The sequence below is a fragment of the Excalfactoria chinensis genome, chromosome 2 (assembly GCF_039878825.1).
Source record: "Excalfactoria chinensis isolate bCotChi1 chromosome 2, bCotChi1.hap2, whole genome shotgun sequence".
Taxonomy (NCBI): Eukaryota; Metazoa; Chordata; class Aves; order Galliformes; family Phasianidae; genus Excalfactoria; species Excalfactoria chinensis.
The window spans coordinates 140,923,966-140,950,567 of NC_092826.1; the positions used below are offsets into that span (position 1 = coordinate 140,923,966).

Consider the following 26,602-nt stretch of genomic DNA (forward strand, 5'->3'; position numbering starts at 1 on the left):
GAGTATGGGTGGAAATCAGAGTCATTCCTTCTCACTTTAGTGGGTGACACTTTCAGGGTACAGACAGACATTACTGCAGACACCAAATGATGACACTGTCATTTTTGCTTGGATAAGCTCACCCTGCTTACTTAAGCTCACTTACGGCTGGTCTTCAATAATTCTGCCTTGTAAAGAGATATCAAGCTCAAATTCCAACCGTGCCATGAAAACCCAGGCATGGAGTATTGATACGCTGGGTCAGATACACAAGATGGACAAACTTTCATAATAGACATTAGACTAAGAGATCCCAGGAGCTGAAACAGAGGGCAGAGGTTTCTCTGGAAGACTGCTGCTGATAACGTCAATAGGAACGTTTTAACAAGGGGACATAAAACGTGACAGTGGTCATAAGGATCAAGAGGCTGAAGGAACCAATCCTCCCCCATCAGAAAGCTGAGAATCAGTGCAGACTCCTGGGGACGACACACAGCAGCACTGTTTAAAGCCTCCTTTGGCTCAGGTTTCCCGTGCACCTCTGACACAACAGTCAATGTCCTTACCTCGCCACGGGCAACTGTGACTTCATTTCTTTGCCTGAGTTACTAAGGCAGCCCCACTTCAAAGAAACAAAAGGCTGTTCAGAACAGCCCAACCCTGCAAGCAGGATTTCAGGAGTATCACCACTGCGCCTTATGGGGCAACTCAATTCTCCCATGGACAGAACGGGACCTTCCAGTGACCAATTCGGTCTTAAATCTCACTACAGGGTAAGTCTGCCACGATGAAGATTTGTTTCCACCAAGCTCAGGATGGAATCACTGCAGTTACCTTTCCTCCAGTCGCCACTGTCTCCTCATCCTGTTCATCTGAAAGGTAAAAGCACCGGGAATTAAACAAATAACGTGCACCTGGCTACTCACACAGCCCTTCCCTTCCCACCAGTGCAACTGCTTCACTGGAGACTATTGCTTTTGTTTGGGGAGGGAGGCGAGGAGGAAAGCAGAGCAGAGCACGCATCATTAAGGCAATCTCATCTTTATGCAGGCACTCAATGGTCCCAGACAAAGGAGCACATCAGAGCAGGGATAAAGAGGAAGGATAATTAGAATTCTTCCACACTTTGGAATCCATAATTAATTCCTGCCTGGCCCAGTGCCCCAGATGTAGCCTTGTATAATAGGACATGGGACACCAGTTTCTATCTCTCATACCAGAGGGCTAGCAAAGCTTAGGGAACCTGCAGTTCATCTTAACTCCTAGTAAGATAAAAACCACCCACCAAAGAAGAGCTCAGATGTCACTTCCCAAAAGAGCAAACACTGCCTACAAGGGATCAGCCTCAAAAGGAAGAGCACATTTCAAATGGAATACGTATGGAAACCGAATTAACTCAGACGTTAGAGATTCCTTCCAAAACTGAGAGTTAAATACTCTCCTCCTATTGCCCTGCAAACACGACTTTACTGGAAGAAGGGGGTGTTGTCCCTGCGTGCTTTACCAAGGTCTGCCACTGTTCCTCCTTTCACAGGCGTGTTCTCACTGTCTTTCTTTGGGTTCACTGCAAAACAAAGATTGCAGCTCTAATGAGAAATCATCAGACAAAATACAATTATCAACGTCTAGCAAGCTTTGCTATCTTATCAATACACTGTTCTGTTGGTCGGGTCTTTGCAGTTCAGAAGAGTTCATCTGGTCGGCACAGTCTGAGCACAAGAGACCATTTATTTGGCTCCTGTCTGACTCCACACTGGAACACAATGCTGCCTCTATGCAGGCACTGAGCGCTCTGCTCTTCCCACCTGCACAGCACGGAACAATTCCTCCCTGCAGCCCAAACTCCAACTGTGCTACACCCAAAACGCTACGGTGCTGAATTTCATCTCTGACCTCTCCTTACTTGACACCTATTGCATAAATGGACACTTCTGCTCACACTGGGCACGTCAGCAGAGCTTCCACTAATTCCATGTGGTAGGCTCGGGTCCCTGGCACTGCAGTCCAGACACCTGACAACACGTGTATATTTCCTCCCTAGAGTTGAAGCAATTGCTTTACCATCTAAATACTGCATTTGTAATTTACCATTTTTGGGAAGCACCACTTCTTCTATGTTAGGGACCGGTGTGGGATCCTCCATGTCCTTCGTAAGATCTTCTTGCTCATCTTCTTCCTTCTGCCCCCTCCTTTTCCCGTATATGGTTGCTTGTCTGAAAGAGATCATACAGAAACCCTCCGACAGCTGCACCTGTCAGATGCATTCACCTTGATGTTCTCCTTCACCAGACAGCAGATTAAAGGGCTGCCTTAAAACTCTTGTGGGAGAGCAGCGCAGTAGGAGGAGGTGCTTGTGGAGTTAACAAAAACCAGGACCTGTGCATTACTACAGTCACTTAGAAGGGCACCAGAGGGTCATTTTTGCAGCCTAATGATTCAGAAGCATCTCTCTGTTTCATATCAAGGATGGTCTTTTGCCATTGATTCAGGACTGCAGGACACTGCTGTCTAACCCTGACTCCCAGCAGCACCTCCGTGCCCATGAGATTCAGGGCAGCAGCGCTTTGCTTCCACTCCTCCTTTTCCAAGCTGCAATAAGGACATGTGCTGCACGGACCACAAGAGGCAGCGGACCATTGCAAGGCCTGCTGCCTCATCTAAGGAACAAGCTGGTTTTATGGTCATTTCTACACCCAGAGAAAGTCCTGCTGGGAACAAAGGCAGAATCACCCATGTTGTCACTTCATTTTTTAAGAGCCCCACAGCGCTGCTAAAGAAGCCCTGCATTTTTAGTCACAGAAAGGCCTGGGTTGCATAACCCCACAACGCCCATCTCAGCTCAACCCCCCGGCTTTGTGCAGGGTTGCCAACCAGCAGCCCAGGCTGCCCAGAGCCACATCCAGCCTGACCTGAGAAAGTTTCCCTTACGTTCTGCAGTCAGTGCAGCACCACAACCTGCTGCTGAGGAAGACAACATCAGGACCTGCACAGATTCTCCTCCACCCACAGGCAATGCACTTCCACACAGGGACAAAGAAATTACCAGCACAAACCTGGCCTAGAGATAATGATTCTACCCTGACCCGAGGTGTGAAAAGCGACCTCAGACAGGGCTGCCCATAGGCACAGCTTTGAGAGCCTACAAGAACATCAGCCCCAGCCTCCCCGAAGGAGACACTCACCCTTTCTTCCCTGACTTTTTTCTTGACTCCACAGGAGTGGGGGGTGGAGAAGGAGAATGCTTTCTCTTCCGTGTGCTGGCTGCTGCTTTCCTGTCTCTCCTCTCAGGACTGCGCACAGGCTGGAAGAGAAACGAAGGCGTCAGCTCATCCCCAGTACCGCACTTATTGAAATGCTGCAGGCTAGTCTTCCTTATTACACCTTACAACAAAGGAGCTGAAAGCAGCATCGCAGCGAAGGCCGTCCTGAGCTCCGGAATGCTTTCCAAACACATGTTTGTCAAGGTGAAATAATGCAAGGTTTTTTTTATAGCCATCCCCTGGATATTGCAGGAGCTGCCTATGTAACTGTGCACCTCGAGCAAGGCTCAGGAGCTGACACATGATACATTCAATGTACTCGACCCATCAGGGAGGTTCTCCTGACCTCAAGGTTAAACGAACGCTCTCAGAGCTCTATCAAACCTTCAGCAGCAGGAAGAACATGAAATCAGGGTATGTGGAAATGATGGGATGCTGTCCAACGCACCCCTGCTTTCATTTAAAGAACGTACAAAGCGGGTCTCTTCTCTTGCCACCTTTAGGAAAGGACGTAGAAATAATAAAAGGGAGCAGCAGTTCTGGATAAATGGCACATCACAGGGAATCCAACCTAAGCTGTGCTACCACAGGTACCTGAATGTGTTCAGCCTGATTGAATTGCAGCGGCTTTTGCAGAGAGAGGGAACATTAATGCACCACCAGGTCACGCAGGGAGCTGAGAGCCACCTACCTCCTCATTCTTCATGGAGATTCTCTGCCGAAAACTCACAGATTTCCTGTTCTCATCCACCTCATAATCCTCTTCGTTCATCCATTCGTTGAATATATCTGTGTCCAAAATCCACTTGGCATGAACCTAAAGGACAGAAATGAGGGACACCAGGCTGAGTGGTGTGGTTGATACAGCAGAATGAAGGGATGCCATGCAGAGGGACCTCAACAAACTCATAAGGCAGGCCCATGTGAACCTAAAGGCTCAACATAGCAAAGTGCAAGGTGTTACACGTGAGAAGAGCTCCTTGAGAGCAGCCCAGCTGAGAAGGACCTGCAGGTCCTGAGGGTGAAAAACTGACCATGAGCCAGCAGTGTGTGCATGGAGCTCAGACAGCAAATGGGATCCTGGGCTCCATCAGCAGAGGGGTGGCCAGCAGGGACAGGGAGCTGATTGTCCCTCTCTGCTCTGCCCTCGGGAGGCCCCATCTGCAGCGCTGCGTCCAGAGCTGGGGCCCCCAATACAGGAAAGACAGGAGCTGTTGGAGAGGGTGCAGAGGAGGCCACAAAGATGCTCAGAGCTGCAGCACCTCCCTACAAAGACAGGCTGAGGGAGCTGGGCTTGTTCAGCACGGAGAAGAGAAGGCTGCGGGGTGAGCTCAGTGCAGCCTGCCAGGACCTGAAGGGAGCCTCCAAACAGGAGGGGAGTCAGCTCTGTGAAAGGGCAGATCAGAGCAGGACAAGGGGAATGGGTTGGAGCTGAAGGAGAGCGGGTTGAGGGTGGATGTCAGGGGGAAGTTCTGTACTGTGAGAGTGGGGAGGTGCTGGAACAGCTTCACAAAGAGGCTGTGGATGCCCCGTCCATCCCTGGAGGTGTTGAAGGCCAGGTTGGATGGGGCCCTGGGCAGTCTCTAATCCAATACTTGATGCAGTGGTTGCAGCCCTGCCTGCAGCAGGGGGTTGGACCATGGTGATCTCTGATGTCCCTTCCAACCCAAGGCAGCCTTTCATTCTATGACGATTCTAGGAACATACTGACATGGTGCTTTTTGCAAGTAGTCACTTGACAATGAACCTTGCTATTAGGATCTGAAGTTACACATCTCACAGGACTTTAATACATATGAAGTGACAGTTCCATGAGGCCATGCTACGCAGGCTGGACGTGCTGTAAGCCTGCTGAATGCCATGTCTGCTCCTCTGTCACTTGAAGTCATCTCAAGTGTGAGGTCAGCTCTCACAGCTGGGGCAATGGCTCTGCATTACAAGCACACTTCAGATCTCAAAATTCCTCTCAGAATCCACCGAGTCTGACACAGATTGATGTATACACAGAAAGCTTAAGTCCCATTTATTTACAAGCAGCAGTTTGGAATAGGGAGTGTCTGAACAGGCATCACATGCAGTTATTTTCTGACCTGAGCTGCCCTTTCCTAACTCTGCTATTCACATTAACAGCACGGACATGGAACAACATTGCATGTGATGCATAAAAGACTAAGTCCAATAATAGGACGTTAAGTAGTATTTACTGCTGTCTGTGACTGCTCTGTATTGTTCTCTTGCAGTGAAGTAAATCACAACGATTTCTTCCATCCCTGTGATGTCAGCTACGAGCAGAGCTCCCCATTAAGCAAACACTGCTGCAATGTGAGCTGTGGCCCTCAGGGGCTCTTGAAGCAGCTGCTGTCTTCTCAAAGGCTCCCACGTGGGCTCTCACTCCGGGGACAGCTGCATGCCCACAGCTGTGCTGCCTGCAGCAGTGCCAGGGCTCGTGGCACATTCGGTCACAGCGAGAACCAACAGGAGAAAGAGGCAGTATTGCCAGCAGCGCTGAGCCCAGGAAAACCAGCAGGGTGGGATGAGGGCACGGGGAGCCAATCCAGCCCTGCTCTGCTGTCAGTACCTGAAACTACTGCAAATAAAGCTGCCACAACAACTGACGAAGAACAGCAAGGTTCTATTTGCACCAGAGGTTTGTTTCCTACAGAAGCCCCTTTCCAAACGATCCACCTCCTGCTCTTTCTGGTCACTTCCACGTATGAACTTTCTGCACACACAGAAAAGTGCTTTAAATCCTGTACTACGTGTGAAGCAACCTTGGGCCCCGAACTGGATGGTTCTATCACAGCGTCCTTCAGAAGCACGTCACAAAGATATGGAATGATCCCCATCCCCACTCCTTAATGAACTGCACCCCAGTAACGAGCAGTCAGAGCTCCTCCCAGAGACAGCTCCATCCCAGCAGCAGAGGAAGGAAACACCTTTAACACAAGCCCCTGCAAGTCAGGCCAGAAGGAAGATGGTCATTTTAGCATTATGAGGGATGCATCCATCTGCCCTCATGGCCCACAAGGGCCTTTTCCTCACAGTGCCCCCTCCAGACCAAAGAAGCGAGCTGGGCGTTTTCATTACAGCTCTAGAAACAGCACTTGCTTTTTCCATGCATAAGGAAACACAGCCACTGATACTCAGCAGCACATTAAAACATCTCCCAGCCGCACCCACAGCTGGGTTATACCAATACAGCAACGCTGGGGAGCTCTTCCAGGCAGACTCACCTTCCAGGGCTTTTCAGGGATCGGAGGATCCTCAATTTCAGCATCTATTTCGTTGGCATGAACCCAAGTGTCGTAGCTAATGAGAAGAGGCAGAGAAAACAAGATTGGTCCCCTGGGCTGTTCATCCACAGAGATCACCAGCAGGAATATTCATTCAGCAACTCTGACATCTGCAAATCACACCGCTGGGATGGAACGGTGAATGGTTTTCCACTCAATGAAAGGCAAACAAAGGAACCGTCATTGGCTCCTGCTGTGGGAACAGGGCACTCCGAGAAGGGGGAGGCTGGGGCATCAGGGCACATGTTTCACTTTCTGAACCCAGCTCCATCTCAGCGATGCTTTCTCCTGCTTGAAGTGCACATTTGGCCTCTGGAGTCAGGGCTGCAGCTCACGTGGAGTCACTCGTGCAAACCCTCTTAGTAAGTTAATTGTCTCTTAAGGATTGGAAGTAAGAGATACCACACTCTTAGGAGAAAAAACGAATGCATCCCCTTCTCCAATCCCTACAGCTGCGCACCCCGGTCATTATTAAGGCACTTATTCCCCTCGTAAATCTGATAGCTAATATTAAGAAACTGCACTCAAGACCAAACTCCCTGGTGAGCCCTCGGGCGCCGAGCAGCTGGAAAAGCCAACCTTCAGAAAATGTGTGTGTGCAGCAGTTTCTTAGTGTTTATACTGGTACTAATAAATCTCTTTATAGACACACGTACACAGCATGCACAGCCTTGGTCATATGATACAGAGAAATACTTAACAGTTCACCAGGACAAAGAGAGATGCTTAAGCATGACGTTGCTTGTTCTCTCCTGCTGTAGGGCACAGGAGAACACATCTGTGCCCACTGCTCTGCAGAACAACACATGAGAGCAGCCACACAGCTGGGACATTCTCCATGCAGGCACTGAGGGCAAAGCATGGCTATCAGGAAAGGCCAAACTTGGTAAGCTGAAGGAGCAGCTTGTTCGAGGACACGGACTGACCTAATGGCAAGTTCTAAGCAGCCCTTTGCTTTTAATTAACTTGAGACTTGAGGTGTGCTTTCCTCCCCCCTTGATTTACCTGTCTGGAAAGAAGCCCCAGTGCACCAGCACCTGCTTGTCTTTTTTCATCACGGGTCTCAACCATTCATCTGCAAAGGGAAAAGAGATCCGGATCAGATTCAGACTGCAAAGTACATAGCACACTATTCTGCTTTGCTATAGTCAAGCATGGGAAAGTCATTGCAGTTATCTCTGATGAAGTATACCGCAGTGAAATCACAGGGTCCTGACCCACAACAACGATACAGTTGCCTGCATTCACTTTGCTGCCACGCATAAACATTCATGTGCTCAGCTTGTATAAATCACAGCTATTACATTAGGAAAAGCATCTTAATACAGTGATTGCCTTTCCCTCCCTGGCTGTACACATCCATACCCCAACCCGCTCATCACTAACAGAGCCTGAAACACTCACCTGCTTCCCAGCAGCAGGAGGAGCTGCTATGGGGCACAGAGCACTGCCAGCCCCCCAGGCCCATCCCATCTCCCCAAAGCTCTGCCTGGCTGGGACAGCTCACAGTGAATCCGTCCCCCCAGCACTAAGCTCTACTCTCAACATGGCCCGGAGGATGACCCCGAGGAGCTGCACACGTGGAACATCCTCCTTGAATTCACAGCTCTTCTCACCTCGCTGCAATCCGGGGCTGAGGCAGCTCTGTGTGGCACAGCTGCACGCTCACAGACTGCAGAGCTGCCACATGCAACCCTTGCCAAGACCCTGGAGCAGTGGTTACAGCAATGCAAACCTGTGGATAGGCACGTCTTCCCAGAAGCACAGAACACACAGAAAAGCACCAATAGACAAGGAGTCCTCCATCATCCCAATGTGGAAGTGAATACTTCCATCTAGTGGAGCTGGGATGCCAGGGCATACCAGGAACAGCAAGCAATGGCAGACCACCACCAAGGACCTGCTGCTTAACATAGAAATACATCAGAGCTCTGTTTTGCTGTTTCCTGAAGTCTAAAGCTGTTAAATCGCTCCTGAGAACGTACAGCATACAGAGACTGAACACATCACAAGTAAACCAACAGACTCCATTTATCAAGTCTGTTTATTGCTGTGCCCACCTTGCCAAACTGTGCACAACATTCCCCATCTATAACCCAGAAAGAGCAGAACATGGCAGAAAGCTTTCCATTCTCCTTTGGTGTCTGTGATACCTCTCACACATCCTGCTGTTTCCTAATACTGTTCAACTCAACTTTTGGCCAATTCTTACACAATGGGAGTAACAGAAACCTCGGCCTTTATTTCCCTACTTCCATTATCCTCCTTTCTAATGTCTAATTTTAATCTAAGCCAATTTGTTCCTCAGTTCTTCCAGACCCTCAGGCTTTGGTCCCCCTCATTGTGTAAGTTATTTGGGACGACCTCAATGTTCACTTGCTTTGCACTGAACAGCACTAAACACTAACATCCAAACTAACCCAACTGCTGAGCGCTGTGTCAAAGATGCTCAGAGGGCTGCAGCACCTCCCTACAAAGACAGGCTGAGGGAGCTGGGCTTGTTCAGCATGGAGAAGAGAAGGCTGCGGGGTGAGCTCAGTGCAGCCTGCCAGGACCTGAAGGGAGCCTCCAAACAGGAGGGGAGTCAGCTCTGTGAAAGGGCAGATCAGAGCAGGACAAGGGAAATGGGTTGGAGCTGAAGGAGGGCGGGTTGAGGGTGGATGTCGGGGAAGTTCTGTACTGTGAGAGTGGGGAGGTGCTGGAACAGCTGCCCAGAGAGGCTGTGGATGCCCCGTCCATCCCTGGAGCTGTTGAAGGCCAGGTTGGATGGGGCCCTGGGCAGCCTGGGCTGCTATTCAATGGGGAGGTTGGTGGCCCTGCCTGTGGTGGGGGGTTGGAGCTTCATGATCCTTGGGGTCCCTTCCAGTCCCGGCCATTCTGTGATGCTGTGTTAAACCTGGTGGTTAGAAGCAGAGCACAACAATTCTATCTGGAGTTGTTAATCCTAAAAATGCTCCACAGGAGCTCCCAGGAGCAGGTTAAGTTCATTCAGTGCCTGTGTGAAATCTCCTGTGGGTGTCAGAAGAATTTTGTTACAAGATTATTTCCACTTCAAAACAGAAAAGCATCTTTACCATCATCCATTGAGGTAGGACTTGGATACACGTGGTGGGTGGCCTTGGATTTCTCCTCAGTTACTGTTCCCTATGGGAAAGATGGAGGGAAAAGACACCAAGTGAGCAACCACCTCATTCCCCCAAATACCAATTGTTTCCCCGTATCCCATGCAACCCAGAAACACTGAAGCCTCATGGCAGCTACAGATTTATTTAACCAACAGACAGATTTATTTAAAGGACTGAAGAGCAGATGGAGCAGCGTACAGCAAACTGTGGGAACAACTGACTTATAAGGCTGCCTCCCGCCATCAAGAGGAGAAAAATGTTACGAAGCTTGAAGATGCCTTCCATGATGGTAGGAATACTGGGAGAGCTCTCTGCTGTCAGGGCTTGAATTGGGAGCACTTCTCCCCTAGCAAGAACACAGAACTGGGAAGGAGAGGAGAGGCTCTTTGAGCAGCAGCAAAGAAAAGGAAGCTGTGAAGTCAGAAGCATTTAAAGTCCTTCAGGAGAGAAGGGACGTGCCCAGGTGTGAGTGAAGGATCTGCAAAGTGCTCCAGGCACAATAATGGGAACTCTCCCTTCATTGGCCATGAGCTGTAGAGGCCCCTTCAGGTACCTAACCTGCATGACATCAGTATGCCTCATCTGTTTCCTACACAGCTTCAGGAAAACAACACACAGACACCAGGAAAACAGGAGGCCTTCCGAGGCTCTGCCTTCACTGCAGAGAAAGGGATGGACAACCTTAAGGCAGCTTTCTGAAGGATAGAAGCAGAACGTGAGGCCTTGTTTCTTGCCTCTACCAAGATGAACGTGTCTGGAATCATAACCAGGTGCAGGAGTTGGTGGCACGCAGGTACAAATGCTAACCCTGCTCATCACCTGCTTCCAAGCTCCGCTCAGTTCCGTGCCCACAGAGTTCACATTCACAGAACATCCCTCAAGAGAAGCGAGAGCCCGTTCATGTTTAGAAGATGAAGCCATGAACCTTGTTCAGGCCATCACTGAGCACGCTCAATTACACAGATGCTGACCCTTGTGGAAATGCACTAACACGAACCTGATGTTGCTTGTGCTCCGTTCAGCATAAATAAGAAGTTAAAAACAGACCTGAAAAGGCAGCATTTTTAAGACTGGAGCTTCTTCATGTTTGCTCCCACATGTCTGTACCAGTTATGCCATGCACTACCTTTTTTGGGCTCAGACTTGGACAAACTGTGAGCTTCTGCTTCACGTGGGCAGAATTCAATGTTAAATCAGCTCAGGCCTGCAGGAGCCTCACAGAGAAAACACAGCTCGCGCTGCTTGCTGCTTTAAGCCTCAGAAGCTCATTTACTTTCAGAGCAGAGTAATGATTCTGCAGCCACGTGATGATAACCATTAATGGCACCCCACAGACGGCCGACCTGTGCTCTGAGCAGACTTCTTGCTGCTGCCGTGCACTGTCAGACACGGCACAAACCACCGGTACGCAAACACAATGTCCTAGGAGATGCTGCCTAAGTTACCTGGTGACGTTTGACAATGTCCTTCAGTTTATTAGCCAGCTTCAGCTCTATATCTGGAATGAGGTAGATGGTTGGTCTGCTCAGACAGTTGTTCTGTGGAGACAAAAGAAGTAATTAATTAGCGGAGCATTTGTGACAGAAACCAAACAGTTCCCATCACAATCAGCAGCGCTGCAAAAAGCTGCAAAAAGCCCAGATGTGACTTTCATTACAGGGAAGATGAGTTCCCTGGGTGTCAAGCTCCAGCCCAAATCTGTCCCACTACCACTCAGGTTTTAGAGTTTGGGGAAAGCATTTTGTTATCCTCATCCAGCAGTAATAAAGAGAGCAAATAACTTCAGATAGAACTCCACACAACTGCTACCTGCTGCCTTCTGGTAGCAGCAACGGAGCTCCGACAGAACAAGTGAAGATCAAAACACACCCCAGCCCTGAAAAGACTCAAACTCACTACAAAGCTGGAAGTCTCAAGGAGGAAAGACTGGATGTGCAGAGCAGCAGTTACTCAGCCCTGAAGGTGGGATGCACACCGGGTGATGGAGATGTTGGGGATGCACTGCCCAACGTTACTGGCATTATTTTTCCCTCACCCTGTGTGTATCCACCAAGTATCAGTGTCAGCACTCTGAAGCTTTCAAATGGTAACACAAATGTGACCAAGATGAGGAAGGAGAGGGAAGGAAGTGCTTAATACTTATAGGGAAGTTAGAGAGGAAGCTCTTCAGTGGCTCACAGCTGAGGTAGGTGACAGCAGGACAAGGGAAATGGGTTGGAGCTGAAGGAGGGCGGATTGAGGGTGGATGTCAGGGGGAAGTTCTGTACTGTGAGAGTGGGGAGGTGCTGGAACAGCTGCCCAGAGAGGCTGTGGATGCCCCGTCCATCCCTGGAGCTGTTGAAGGCCAGGTTGGATGGGGCCCTGGGCAGCCTGGGCTGCTATTCAATGGGGAGGTTGGTGGCCCTGCCTGTGGTGGGGGGTTGGAGCTCCGTGATCCTTGGGGTCCCTTCCAACCCAAGCCATCCTATGCACAAGGAATCCGAGTCCCTTACCTGCACTAGTGTTTTCTCAATGTTCATGAACATCTCCACGTTTCGGTCCATCCGGGATGGGTTCTGCAGGTCAAACCTCCGCCTGCAGAGGGAAACCATTCAGAAAGGATTCAACTTTCCTCTACCCAGAAGCAAAGAATCTCTCACGTTACACATTAAAAACAACACTGTGGAAGCTACATGGGAGCACTCGGGGCACAATCAAGTAGTTTTGCTTCTCTTGGCAGCCCCCCCCAAGCAAAAAAATAAACAAACCCAACACAATGAAGGAATCAACAAAGTGAAAATGATTTGCGATAGGCTGAGGAAAAACAAAGGCTGGAAGCTACAGAAGGGCTGTGTGTTCCACTGCGGGCACAAGGGATGATTCAATGGGAACCAGCAGATATTCAAGGCAGGTCTCACCAGCTGGAGGGGGAAACCCACGACCCAGGGATGGAGTTTGTCCAACCGCTGTGTGCTCCCAGCACCCACCCAAAGTCCAGCCCAGGATCAGGGCAATCCCTCTGCGAGCCATGAGAAGGGCCCTATGCACAGCACAGGGCAGCTAACAACCCACATCAGCACTACAGAACAGCCCAAGTTGGAAGGGGCTCATTGAGACCATTAAGTCCAACAAGATGATTGTCTTTATGGAACTTTATGGTGCTTTAAAGCTCCCCGCTGCAGTGATAAAGGAATCCAGCTCCGGGAGTGACAGCGCAGATGGAAACATCTGTGAGAAACCGGGAGGGCAGAAGCACGAGAGCCTCAGGAGTCCTGTGGACCCACCTGCATGTGTTGCAGATGAACCACCTCGAGTGAAGGACCTGAACGCTGTGCCCCCAGAATCAGGCTGGGCACTGACGGCACCAACAGCACTGCATGTGCCACGGGCATGGAGCTGCAGAGTCCAAGGCAGGCTCAGCCCAGCACAACATTGCCCTGGGGTGGCATTGCCTGCTGCACCTCCATGCCTGTGCAGCTTTGGGAACAGCCACCAGCAGGGCTGTGAGTGCTGTGAACCGCAATGCTGAGCTGGCAGCCAGGAGCGGGATTGGGATTTCAGCACATAGAAATACCTCCCACAGCCATGAGCTCCTTACCCTGCAGCGACTGGCGAGCTGCTCTGAGTTCAGAGTGCAGCTTCAAGCGCCAGCAGGCAGTGCTGTGCCCATCCGTCTCAGGATAAGTTTCTTTCAGACACACACTTCTTTCCCATAACACATCTAATCAACGTTTCAAGTTCATCAACATGCAACAAAGGGAAACCAAAGCAGGACTGAAGTCAGAAAACCCATTACTGCGCAGCCAGGGCATCGCACAGACACTGCTGAACATAACACAGACCCTTCAGCTGAGGCTGCCATCTCTTCCTTCACCGCTGGCCCTCGGCACATCAGGCAGCACCAGCAGAAGGCTCTTTCTACCCTCCATCTGTGTTACAGATGCATCCCCTCCTGCTAAAGAGCTGGAGAACAACAGGCAGAGTCCATCCTGACAAACCTACTGTCTGTGCACGTGGGAGCTGCGAGCTGAGCGGAGGCACAGCCCGATGCACTGCTGGATGGACACACAGGGAGCTGAGCCGAGGCCCAGCCGCTTCTCCAGGACTCTCACACTGATGTTCATGGCTTATACAAACCACACGTGCTTCAGATAGCTACACTGAAGCGTCAAGGAAGCAAATGGAAGTAAATGGCAAATGAATGCAAACGAATCTACCTTCCTAGACGGCCAACAGCTGGCAGTACCTCCGAAACAAAGACGTGTAAGGCACTCCGGTTTGATCAAAGCTGTTTGTTACATTTGGTTGCCTACAATCCGCATTTTGGATTCATTAAATGCTATTCGTGCCCCACACTTTCACAACCCGTACTTGAAGAGAAGCACGTCCGTGTATCAAGCAACAGAACGCTGCATAAAGGAGATGAAATAGCAGTGCTAATCCCTCCTGCGCTCAGATTACGGGACACCTCGGGCAGGTTTTAGCCACCAACCACTTCAATGGCAGTGACAGACAGGGTATGTCCAGCTGCACTGGGTAAGTGCACTTTTCAGACATACCTATTATGGCGAGGAAAGGTACTTCTCCTATAAGACAGATCATTCACAAACAGGTTAAGCAAGAGCGACAATGCATACCATGAAAAAAAAAAATCAGCATATTTCAGGCAAAACACCACGTATTATTTGGTTGGGTCAGTGAAGGACACATTCCAAGGTCTAAAGCTGATTCTCAGAGTTAAGTTCCAGTATTACTTCCCTCTACATCCCACATGCATGAACACAAGGCACTACCCACTAGGGCTGAGGAATCAGCAAGAGAGTGAGAAGAGAGGAGGCAGCCGTGAGCCTGCGCTGTGCTGACAATGAACGAAAACTCGGTTTGTTCTGGAATAAAAAAGGGGAGCGTGGAAGCGGCTCCTACTGGGTGAACATTTACCTGCTGTACCTGCAGGCAATCCTGAGTGCTACGGCACACAGAACACTGCTAACAGGCATCTCAGCCCAGCTGCGGGCAGTAAGGAAACAAAGCCTGGCAGCACTTCACTCCTTCCAGCTCTCCCATATAAGCACCTGGGATATCCAATGTGCTGACGTGAGTATGAACAACTCAAAACCAACCAGCCCTACCAGAATAACTGGATTTTTGCCTTTTGAATTGCTTTTGTGGGTCACAGAAACACAGTCAGTTCCAGGAATGCGTGTACAGGTCTGCACAACATCAGATTAAGAGTTATTTAAATGCTTGTACAAAACCCATCTCTGCTTGCTTTTATCTCAAGACTTCTCATCCTCATTTTCCTCCTAATGCTTCTCAAACACAGAAACTCGTGCCTTCCTGGAAGGACCTCGATGGACCTTGGAAGGATGTTGATGACCAGAGGGCTTGAGCAGCTCTCCTATGAGGAAAGGGTGAGGGAACTCAGCATGTTTGGCTTGGATAAGACTGCGGGGAGACCTCACTGTGGGCATCCAGTACTTGAAGGGAGTGTATAAACAGGAGGGGAATGGCTGTTTGTGAGGGTGGGCAGTGATAGAACAAGGGGGAATGGTGTTAAAGTGAGACAGGGGAGGTTGAGGTTGGATCTGAGGAGAAAGTTTTTCCCCCAGAGGGTGGTGACGCACTGAACAGGTTGCCCAAGGAGGCTGTGGATGCCCCATCCCTGCAGGCATTCAAGGCCAGGCTGGATGTGGCTCTGGGCAGCCTGGGCTGCTGGTTGCTGACCTGCACACAGCAGGGGGTTGGAATGGATGAGCACTGTGGGCCTTTGCAAGCCAGGCCAGTCTATGGTTCCCTCCATGACTCTAACATAGAGATGCAGAAGCCAGAACTACATGGATATCACATGAAGAGCTTTACTCGTGTCAGTGGAGCAGGGCAGCCCTTTAACTCACACTCATTTCGGAAGGTCAAGAAGCAGCGGATCACTTTGTCTTTATGTGTCTTTGCAACAATTCAGATTCCCTGTGCTCAAACGGTAACAATCATTTGCGCCTTCCAGATGGGTGATCCTACAGTAAGGGGTCAATTTGCTCCGTCAGGTCACAAATAAATGCAACAAAAAAAGGTCTCAAGTTAGTGATCAGCTCCCAGCCTCAAAGCTCAGGAGCTCCAACTTGGACAACTCGCCTCTAAATTGAGGAATGTGGGTGTTTCTTTAGACAAAGCTGCCATCAGCAAAGCAGGGAAAAAAGTCCTCTTCCCATCTCCAACTCCCTTGCCTACCCAGTTCTCCAGCAAGTATTAAATCTCAAGGAGTCTGCATAGGCATTTCATGTGCTTCATCACATGCAAAAGGTGTATAAAACAAAATCGGAACTTACCAGCCCTGCTCATTCTTATATTTGTAAGCAGCACCAAGAATGTGACATAATGTACCTCCAGCTTTGAAATCCATGAAGCACTTTGCCTAGAACCAGAAAGAAAAGTGAGAACGGAGGCATTCAGCAACGTTTGCTAATGCAGAACAAGCACCAAATCACACCCAGCAGCATTACTGACAAATGCTTTAAATTCATTCTTCCACCAGGCATGGGAACGACATGGAACACTGCCTTCCTTGGCTCTGGGGCTGCTAAGGGAAAGAGAAGCAGCTCTGGGACGTATCACATAACGGCTGTCCAAAACCAGCACACAAAAGATCCTTCAGAAGTATTCAAAAGGATCAGAGCTGCCTCTGCTGCTGCACCACCTGCTCAGAGCTCTGCTGTGCACCCATAGTGACCCAAAGCACAGCGGGCTGCTGCCCCTCGGGGGCCCACGGGATAACAGAAGGAAAGAGCTTTTAGCAATGACAGTAAAACCAGGAGACGATCCTGGGTGAGACAGAATCCCTTCACCATTTTACCTAACTAAATCTATCATGATAAGGGGACCGAGATCAACCGGCCTCACAATCTGCTGCCTTAAGGGCTGCTTCCTCACTACAGCCTTCACTGAAACACATAAGCAACTGCAGGTAACTGGCATTTTCTTATTTGAGAACTAACGTGGTTGCACAACAAGCCTTTCGGTGCTGTACCCACAAGGCATGTGCTGCAGTCACATCTCTGCCCTGCACCCAGGCACGGGGCTGGTGCTGCACTACATCCCTGCCAGCTGCAGCTCAAACAGAGCAAGCAGCCTCAGTGCAGTGCCAGGCCTCACTGCTCCCTGCACTCAAAGCACCGCTGCACCCCTCCCCTCACTATGTGTGCTTTGTAGTTTGTGCTCCTTTGGCAAGGTCCTCCTCAAGGCACACAGGATGCCAAGCACAACGGGGCCAATCTCTGAGTGCTATCACAAGGATGCCACTGGTAAAGGTGTACCAAGTTTGAACTCAAAACGCTCCCAACAACCCTTAAAGGCTGGTATACTTCTGTCTGTCAGTGCTGTGAGTGACCGGTGAGCTGCCCTGGACTATTGAAGTACCTGCACTGCACTGAGGGCAGCAGCACAGCCCCAAGGAGACAGAGGTGCGTGACACTCACCGGGAGCTTGGTGAAGGCAGGATTGGTGATGTGTTTCCCAAAGGCATCTTCCTGGAACTGCAGCAGCTGCACCACCAGCCCAGCCAGCGTTTTGTTGGTAGGAGCATCTGCTTGCACATACTGAAAGACAAAGCACACAGGCTGCCTTGGCACGGAGGCTGAGACAACACGGAGAGAGGCTCACTGAGCCCCCAGGCTGCTTGGTCAGCTGCAGAGCAGAGTTCATGGGTTGCTGGGGATAAGGGTCAGCTGTGGGACGGGCACACTGCACCTATCCGTGCATCATCACAGACTCCCTGCAGCGCATTATAGAGGTTCACTGCTTCAGTCTGATTCTGTTCCTAATACAGGAAGAGGCCAATTACAGCCCAGGCTTCCTCCAGCAACTTCAGTGCATGCTTTATAGCCAGTCGCTTGCAAACATCACACAGACGTGGGAAGGGGAAGCAGCCCCAGGACACACACAGCCCCAAGTCCCCGAGGTGCCCCAGCTCCACACCCAGCACTCAGTTGGAAACACAGCCCCAGCACATCCCCAAGGCTGCATTTCCAAAGCCGGGCATCCCTGCAGGCTGGGAGCCTCCCATCCTACCAATAACTGTGCCAGCACAACTTGCTCTCCACGCCATACAACAAGAAGGATGACTTAAAAGCACACAGTGCAGTATATACTTTCAAAGCTCTTTGTGTGTGCTATCTCCCATCTGTTCCAGCGCGGTGCCACAGCCAGCAGCGTGCAGATGAGCACATGTCAGCTCCACAGCTCCATCTCTTTGCGCCTTTCAGCCCTCACCTTGCACACAGCTCCGAGCAGAAGGGCCCCAGCTCAGCAAGGCCTATTGCCATGAGACCAAGACAACAGCAGCTGCAGGGCAGGGCGCTGCTGTATGCACCAATGTGAAAACAAAAGCACAGTGAGCATCTCCCAGCAAAGCAGAGCTGTAACGCTGTGCCTCCCCTCTGCACTCTCTGGGGAGGTCACTACAGTGCAGCAGCTCTGCAGCCCCACGGCCGTCACTGTTGTGCCAATAGCGAGCAGCACACAACTTCATAACCACAGTGACCCAGCCCAGGGGGGGCAGCCCACCCGATGCTGTAACGTTTGCTTCTTTAAACCGGATCAAATCAAAGCTGTTTGCGCTGAGTCTAACTGTGCTGTCAATTAATAAAGCATCAAAACCGTATCAAAAGAGCACACATGGGCAGCTTGGACTAACAGGGAAACAGTACAAAGCAGCTGCTGGAAAAAAACATTAGCAAACCAAGAAGTGAATGCAGCCAACCCCCACGGCCCACACAGCACCAGGAGCCCACCCTGATGGGGACAGCAGCCCTGGAGCCGCTCTGCACTCACTGCTTTGCCATCCTTGCACATGGGAACCTTCCTGCCCCAGCTCCCCCCTTAGCAGGGGCCACAAGCCTTCAGAAGGGAGCAGCAAGACTGCACACGGATCCTCCACCAGCTCATCTGCTGCTATGGCTGCACGGGAACAGCCCGTCACACACATCAGGGATGGGTTTGTACCCCCAGCATCCTGACCTCAACCAGCCCCGTCACAGCTCTGCACTGCAGGCTGCTGCACAGATCGCCCTTCCTTCCCCACACAAAGACCATCCCATCCCAGATAACTGGGCAACAGCCAAAGGCAAACCAGCACCACAATACTGGATTTCACTGTCGGCCCTCGTTTCTATAAGGGTCAGAACACAAAAGAGCTCCGAACACAAAAGGGCTCCAAACACAGAACGACGCGTTCGAGATCCCAACACAACTAAAAGTGAACTGCCTGGTTTGGCCTTCACTTCTCAAGCTCAGGTTGCTGCACTTCTGCACCACCTGCATTAAGGGGACAGGACTGAGAACGCAGAGCCCACCAGCTGATATGCAATCAGCTCTTAGACTTCTGCTCTTACAGCTACTTCTATATTGATACTTCACAGCCAGCAACACTGATGGCTGCAACCCCCAGGCAGTGGGTCTGCTCTGGAGCATGGGATGAGAGCTCCCATTGCTGATGACCAGCTTAGGACAGGCCCTGCAGGGGAACCAACACGTGGGGTATGGCTCACAGCGCCCTGCACACCACGGCTCTCCTGTACAATGGCAGGGGCCAGCTCAAGGTTATTTAAATGCAGCAGGCTGACGGCGCGCTGGTCGGCATTTCAGTGCATCACCAAATGGGTTGGAAGGGACACCTTAAAGGTCATGTAACCATGGAATCACAGCATGGACTGGGCTGGAAAGGACACCCACCCCCAAAACTCACCCCCACCACGGGCTGGCTGCCCCCAGCCCAGCCACAGGCACCTCCATTGGGGGGCATTACAGCTCCAGGCAGTGCCTCTGGGTAAAGGATTCCCCCTCCTTTAGCTTAAAGCTGTCCCCCCTTATCCTATCACTGTCAGTCACTCCCCCTCCTGTCTGTCAGCACCCTTTAAGTACCAGAAGGCTGCAGTGAGGTCTCCCCTGCTTCAAGCTAAACACCTGCAGCTCTCAGCCAGGCCCCAGAACAGAGATGGGCCATTCCACAAGCATCCTCACGGCCTCCTATGGCCCAAGATTTCCTGACAAAAAGGCAGTGAAAGAACAAACCTCCCCCTCCATCAGCCCAGCAACAGGAGAAGCGTCACCAAAACCACGAGACAAACAATTAAGCCATAGGATCCAGGCTGGATGTTGGGCTGCTGGTTGGGGACCCTGCACATTGCAGGGGGTTGGGACTGGATGAGCATCTGTGGGCCTTTGTAACACAGGCCACGCTGTGATTCTGTGATCACAGAATCGTTGGGTTAGAAGGAACCTTAAAGATCACAGAACAATGGGATGAGTTGGAAGGGACCTTAAAGATCAGGGAAATATAGGATGGATTGGGCTGGAAGGAACCTGAAAGATCACAGAACAACGGGATGGGGTGGAGGGGGCCTTAAAGCCCGCCTGGTTCCAACAGCTGCCCCTGAGCAGAGTTACTCTGCTAAAGTTCCACTTCATGCTCAGCTATCGGGCAGGAGCAGCGCTATGAAAGAAAGCAAAGAAGCGCAGAGGGAGATGAACGCTGTGAAACAGGAACGGGGGCCCGAGAACCGCTGGGGGGGAGGGGGGTGTCCTGAGGGGGGGCTGGGGAGCAACGTGGGGCTCACGGGGATCCCGAGGGGGGCTGAGATGGGGTCGTGGGCGGCCCCGGAGGGGAGGGGACACGGGGAGGGTCCTGAAAGGATCCTGGGGGGCACCGAGATGGGGCCGGGGGTGGCCTCATGGGGGGGGAAAGGGGGGACCGAGGAGGTTCCTGGAGCGGTTCTGAGGGTCTCCGAGCGGTTGTGGGCTCCGAGGGGACCCCGAGGGGCGGCCCTGGTCGCTCCGTGTGGGATCCGGGCCGGCCCCGCGCCGCAAACAACGCGGCCCTTTGTTGGGCTGCGCCCCCCCGGCCCTGCCCGGCCGCCCCCCGGATCCGCCGCCGCCCGCCCCCAACCGGGCCGCACCTTCTTGTAGTGCTTCCCCAGCCACACGCGGACCGAGTCGAGCTGGGACACCGTCTCGGGGCTCTCCCAGAACTTGCCCGTCGGGCCGCCGTCCTTCCGCCTCGACACCGACAGCGCGGCCAGGCCCGGGCCTCCCCCGCCGACCCCCACGGCAGCCGCCGCGGCCGCCCCGGGCCCGCTCCCCCCGCCCGCCGCCACAGCCGCCGCCATTGTTGCCGCCGCCGAGCGCCGCCGCCGCGGCCCTGCGCCTCCCCCGAGCCCCGCGCCGCGCATGCGCCCCGCGCCGGGCGCCCCGCCCCCGCAGGCTCCGCTCGGCAGCGCCGCCGCCCCTCCCCCACGCCGCGCCGCCGCCTTCACGGCGCATGCGCCGCTCGCCCGTTCTGCGCGTGCGCGGAGGGGCCGCCGTGCCCCTTTCTTCTCACCTGCGCGCTCTGCGCGTGCGCAGTGTCGGGCCCGCCTCGCGCTGACCGTTAGTTGTGAGGGGGAGCGTCGTGTGGGAAAGTGGCGCCGAGAGCAGCGGGGGAACCGAGCTCAGGGACGGGACGGCTAGTATGGGTACAGACAGCTCTTATGGGTACACACAGCTCTTATGGGTACACACAGCTCTTATGGGTACACACAGCTCTTATGGGTACAGACAGCTCTTATGGGGCACACATAGCTCATATGGGGCACACGCAGCTCTTATGGGGCACACGCAGCCCTTATGGGGCACACGCAGCTCTTATGGGCACACACAGCTCTTATGGGGCACACACAGCTCTTATGGGCACACACAGCCCTTATGGGGCACACACAGCTCTTATGGGCACACACAGCTCTTATGGGGCACACACAGCTCGTATGGGCACACACAGCTCTTATGGGGCACACACAGCTCGTATGGGGCACACACAGCTCTTATGGGGCACACACAGCTCTTATGGGCACACACAGCTCGTATGGGGCACACACAGCTCATATGGGCACACAAAGCTCGTATGGACACACACAGCTCTTATGGGGCACACACAGCTCTTATGGGGCACACACAGCTCCTATGGGCACACACAGCTCTTATGGGCACACACAGCCCTTATGGGGCACACACAGCTCTTATGGGGCACACACAGCCCTTATGGGGCACACACAGCTCGTATGGGGCACACACAGCTCGTATGGGGCACACACAGCTCTTATGGGGCACACACAGCTCTTATGGGGCACACACAGCTCGTATGGGGCACACACAGCTCGTATGGGGCACACACAGCTCGTATGGGGCACACACAGCTCGTATGGGTACACACAGCTCGTATGGGGCACACACAGCTCGTATGGGGCACACACAGCTCATATGGGCACACACAGCTCGTATGGACACACACAGCTCGTATGGGGCACACACAGCTCTTATGGGCACACACAGCCCTTATGGGGCACACACAGCTCGTATGGGGCACACACAGCTCTTATGGGTACACACAGCTCATATGGGCACACACAGCACTTATGGGGCACACACAGCTCTTATGGGGCACACACAGCTCTTATGGGCACACACAGCTCTTATGGGTACACACAGCTCGTATGGGGCACACACAGCTCGTATGGGGCACACACAGCTCGTATGGGGCACACACAGCTCTTATGGGGCACACACAGCTCTTATGGGTACACACAGCTCTTATGGGGCACACACAGCTCTTATGGGCACACACAGCTCTTATGGGCACACACAGCTCTTATGGGGCACACACAGCTCCTATGGGCACACACAGCTCTTATGGGGCAGACACAGCTCCTATGGGCACACACAGCTCTTATGGGGCACACACAGCTCATATGGGGCACACACAGCTCATATGGGCACACACAGCTCTTATGGGGCAGACACAGCTCCTATGGGCACACACAGCTCTTATGGGCACACACAGCTCTTATGGGGCACACACAGCTCCTATGGGCACACACAGCTCTTATGGGCACACACAGCTCTTATGGGGCACACACAGCTCCTATGGGCACACACAGCTCTTATGGGGCACACACAGCTCGTATGGGGCACACACAGCTCTTATGGGTACACACAGCTCATATGGGCACACACAGCACTTATGGGGCACACACAGCTCTTATGGGCACACACAGCTCGTATGGGGCACACACAGCTCTTATGGGGCACACACAGCCCTTATGGGGCACACACAGCTCTTATGGGTACACACAGCTCTTATGGGTACACACAGCTCATATGGGCACACACAGCACTTATGGGGCACACACAGCTCTTATGGGGCACACACAGCTCCTATGGGCACACACAGCTCTTATGGGGCACACACAGCTCTTATGGGCACACACAGCTCGTATGGGGCACACACAGCTCGTATGGGGCACACACAGCTCTTATGGGGCACACACAGCTCTTATGGGTACACACAGCTCTTATGGGGCACACACAGCTCTTATGGGCACACACAGCTCTTATGGGCACACACAGCTCTTATGGGGCACACACAGCTCCTATGGGCACACACAGCTCTTATGGGGCACACACAGCTCATATGGGGCACACACAGCTCATATGGGCACACACAGCTCTTATGGGGCAGACACAGCTCTTATGGGGCACACACAGCCCTTATGGGGCACACACAGCCCTTATGGGGCACACACAGCTCGTATGGGGCACACACAGCTCTTATGGGTACACACAGCTCATATGGGCACACACAGCACTTATGGGGCACACACAGCTCTTATGGGGCACATACAGCTCGTATGGGCACACACAGCTCTTATGGGGCACACACAGCCCTTATGGGGCACACACAGCTCCTATGGGCACACACAGCTCTTATGGGGCACACACAGCTCTTATGGGCACACACAGCTCGTATGGGGCACACACAGCTCTTATGGGGCACACACAGCTCTTATGGGGCACACACAGCTCTTATGGGTACACACAGCTCTTATGGGCACACACAGCTCTTATGGGGCACACACAGCTCTTATGGGTACACACAGCTCATATGGGGCACACACAGCTCTTATGGGCACACACAGCTCTTATGGGCACACACAGCTCTTATGGGGCACACACAGCTCTTATGGGGCACACACAGCCCTTATGGGGCACACACAGCTCGTATGGGGCACACACAGCTCTTATGGGTACACACAGCTCATATGGGCACACACAGCACTTATGGGGCACACACAGCTCTTATGGGGCACACACAGCTCTTATGGGCACACACAGCCCTTATGGGGCACACACAGCCCTTATGGGGCACACACAGCCCTTATGGGGCACACACAGCTCTTATGGGGCACATACAGCTCGTATGGGCACACACAGCTCGTATGGGGCACACACAGCTCGTATGGGGCACACACAGCTCGTATGGGCACACACAGCTCGTATGGGTACACACAGCTCATATGGGCACACACAGCTCGTATGGGGCACACACAGCTCGTATGGGGCACACACAGCTCGTATGGGGCACACACAGCTCTTATGGGCACACACAGCCCTTATGGGGCACACACAGCCCTTATGGGGCACACACAGCTCATATGGACACACACAGCCCTTATGGGCACACTCAGCTCCCCCAGATCCGCTGGTTCAATTTGGAGCTGTTATCAGCTGTTTTTCTCCTCAGTGCCAAACAGCTCCACGCTGCTGTCGGGGATGAACCATCTCTGCTGGGGCGTAAAGCAAAGGACAAATATTTGGGAAAGGAAACCGAAACTTTGCAGTGCCAGCTCTCACAACAAGGGGCTGAGCTGCGTAGGGAGCTGATTGTTGGCAGGGCTGTAACACGCTGCTTTGCTGATTAGGTTCAATGTTATCAATATTTCTGTTCTGTAGCTGAACTGCTGAGCAAAACAATGGACAAAGATTTCTTCGTTTGAAAGGAACTTCTTGAATCAAGACCTCAGTGCAGTTCACAATGAAGAACAAATGAAGCTGCCTTCTTTACATCCTCATGGGGGAAAAACTGACCGTGACCAGTGTGTGCGTGGAGCTCAGACAGCAAATGGGATCCTGGGCTCCATCAGCAGAGGGGTGGCTTGTTCAGCATGGAGAAGAGAAGGCTGCGGGGTGAGCTCAGTGCAGCCTGCCAGGACCTGAAGGGAGCCTCCAAACAGGAGGGGAGTCAGCTCTGTGAAAGGGCAGATCAGAGCAGGACAAGGGAAATGGGTTGGAGCTGAAGGAGGGCGGGTTGAGGGTGGATGTCAGGGGGAAGTTCTGTACTGTGAGAGTGGGGAGGTGCTGGAACAGCTGCCCAGAGAGGCTGTGGATGCCCCGTCCATCCCTGGAGCTGTTGAAGGCCAGGTTGGATGGGGCCCTGGGCAGCCTGGGCTGCTATTCAATGGGCAGGTTGGTGGCCCTGCCTGTGGTGGGGGGTTGGAGCTCCGTGATCCCTGGGGTCCCTTCCAGATCTTCCTGTGCCTGCTTTGAGATCAGTACCTGCTCCCTCACTGATGGAAGCAGCTGCCCCCCCGGGCTCCTTCCACATCTCCGTTCATGGAGTGGTGACTCAAGAGCTTCTCATCCAAATTATCCTCCAACCAGGAAGAGTTTTGTCTGCGTACTCTGAGCACAAAATCTGGCCATTTATATCACCATCTCATGTTTATACTTGTTCTTATGTACTGAATTGGGAACTTTTTTGTCAGGATACAGATGCACAAATAAGCGCCGGGGGCATTAAACCCTTCACAGCTGCAGGCTTTGTTCTGCAGGCAGCTTGCAGTGGTGCCCACAGCTGATACCACCACAGCCCTCATCCCTGCTGCCTTGCACCGACCTCACCTGCACATGCATCACAGTCTGACTTTGCTTCCTGGCCCAGCAGAACTGAATAACTGGTAAAAGCACCACAGCTGCTACTGGGCCACCTGCATGTTCTCAGAACGGCTGCGGATGGTTGAGACGAACTGGTACAGTTGTTTTCTTACTTTAGAGCTCAGCTGACTGAAAGGCTCCCGTTCCTGGAGCTCTGTCGTCCTTCAGCTGTCAGAGACAACGCCAGATTGAGATCAATTCAACAGCAAACGTGATTGGCTGCAATGTTTAAATCCAGGCAATATTCATCACTTTTTATAGTACTCCAGAGAGTAAAATCTTGCTGTTTCGTTAGAGGAGCTTTGCTGATTTAGCCTTACAAATAAGGAAGAAAAAAGAGTAAGAATATGCAAGAGCTCCACCTTTCTGAGCCCAGGGGCTACTGCTGGAGGCAGCGAGTGGAGCATCCCAGCCTTTAGGGGTCAGCGCTCACAGATTGAGGAGCAAGGAGGTGGAACAACCTGCTGGGAAGAGTGGGATGGAAAGATCCCGAATGGTCTGGAGTCCAAAAAGGCCCGTGTGCTGTGACTGCCTGCAGAGCTGGGCTGAGCCCGGTGTTCCAGAATGGAAGTGGTCCCTTTAGGCTGAAAACCTCCTGGATGCCACATCTTGTTTGCTCCATCCTCAAACAAACATCCCGTTGTTTCTAGGCAGAGGTCAAACAGAACTGGAAGTTCTCATGGGCCACAGTGTTGGCTGTGATGGCCGCTGATGTGCTGAAAGCTTTAATAGGCACATCCTCAAAAATCTGATTAGAAAGCAGAGATTGTACCTGAAAGCAAAGCTTCCGAGCTGCCAACTCATAGCTGAGCTCAACATCTCTATGCATCAGAGAGGGAGAGCAGCCCTTGCATGGGAGGCAGTCAATGCAGGAACTATGAAACTCAGGGACTGAATGGCTGCTGGGAGGGAAGGCGGTGTAACAGGGACCACAGGCTCGATGAAGGAGCTCAGCTCGTTATTCCCTCCTGGAAGGGCCCACGAGTACCTCGCTGAGCACCATGAGATGGATCTGAAGCACCGAAGGCATGAATTGGCCAAGCCTACAGAACTCTGCACGAGAGCTCTGCTCTGGGGAAGGTCTGTATCTGCTGACTGGGTCTGGCAATTGCCTGCTAGCTAAAAGAGGTGGGGAGCAGTGTTAAGTGTAACAAGTCTCAGCTTCCCCTTCAAG

General features: G+C 52.3%; 1 protein-coding gene across 1 annotated transcript in view; it reads right to left on the minus strand.

Annotated features, from left to right (window-relative positions):
- The window catches only part of SMARCC1 (SWI/SNF related BAF chromatin remodeling complex subunit C1), a 46,213-nt gene extending 25,358 nt beyond the window's left edge, over nucleotides 1-20,855 (minus strand). Inside the window, exons 1-13 of the mRNA XM_072330428.1 lie at nucleotides 20,583-20,855; nucleotides 17,106-17,225; nucleotides 15,960-16,045; nucleotides 12,150-12,231; nucleotides 11,103-11,195; nucleotides 9,607-9,676; nucleotides 7,538-7,607; nucleotides 6,473-6,548; nucleotides 3,931-4,056; nucleotides 3,162-3,280; nucleotides 2,068-2,192; nucleotides 1,484-1,543; nucleotides 814-851 (exon numbers count right to left, since the gene is read on the minus strand). Coding sequence (XP_072186529.1) covers nucleotides 814-851; nucleotides 1,484-1,543; nucleotides 2,068-2,192; nucleotides 3,162-3,280; nucleotides 3,931-4,056; nucleotides 6,473-6,548; nucleotides 7,538-7,607; nucleotides 9,607-9,676; nucleotides 11,103-11,195; nucleotides 12,150-12,231; nucleotides 15,960-16,045; nucleotides 17,106-17,225; nucleotides 20,583-20,855 — 1,338 coding nt within the window. The remainder of the gene's footprint in view (nucleotides 1-813; nucleotides 852-1,483; nucleotides 1,544-2,067; nucleotides 2,193-3,161; nucleotides 3,281-3,930; nucleotides 4,057-6,472; nucleotides 6,549-7,537; nucleotides 7,608-9,606; nucleotides 9,677-11,102; nucleotides 11,196-12,149; nucleotides 12,232-15,959; nucleotides 16,046-17,105; nucleotides 17,226-20,582) is intronic.
- Nucleotides 20,856-26,602: the final 5,747 nt, after the last annotated feature.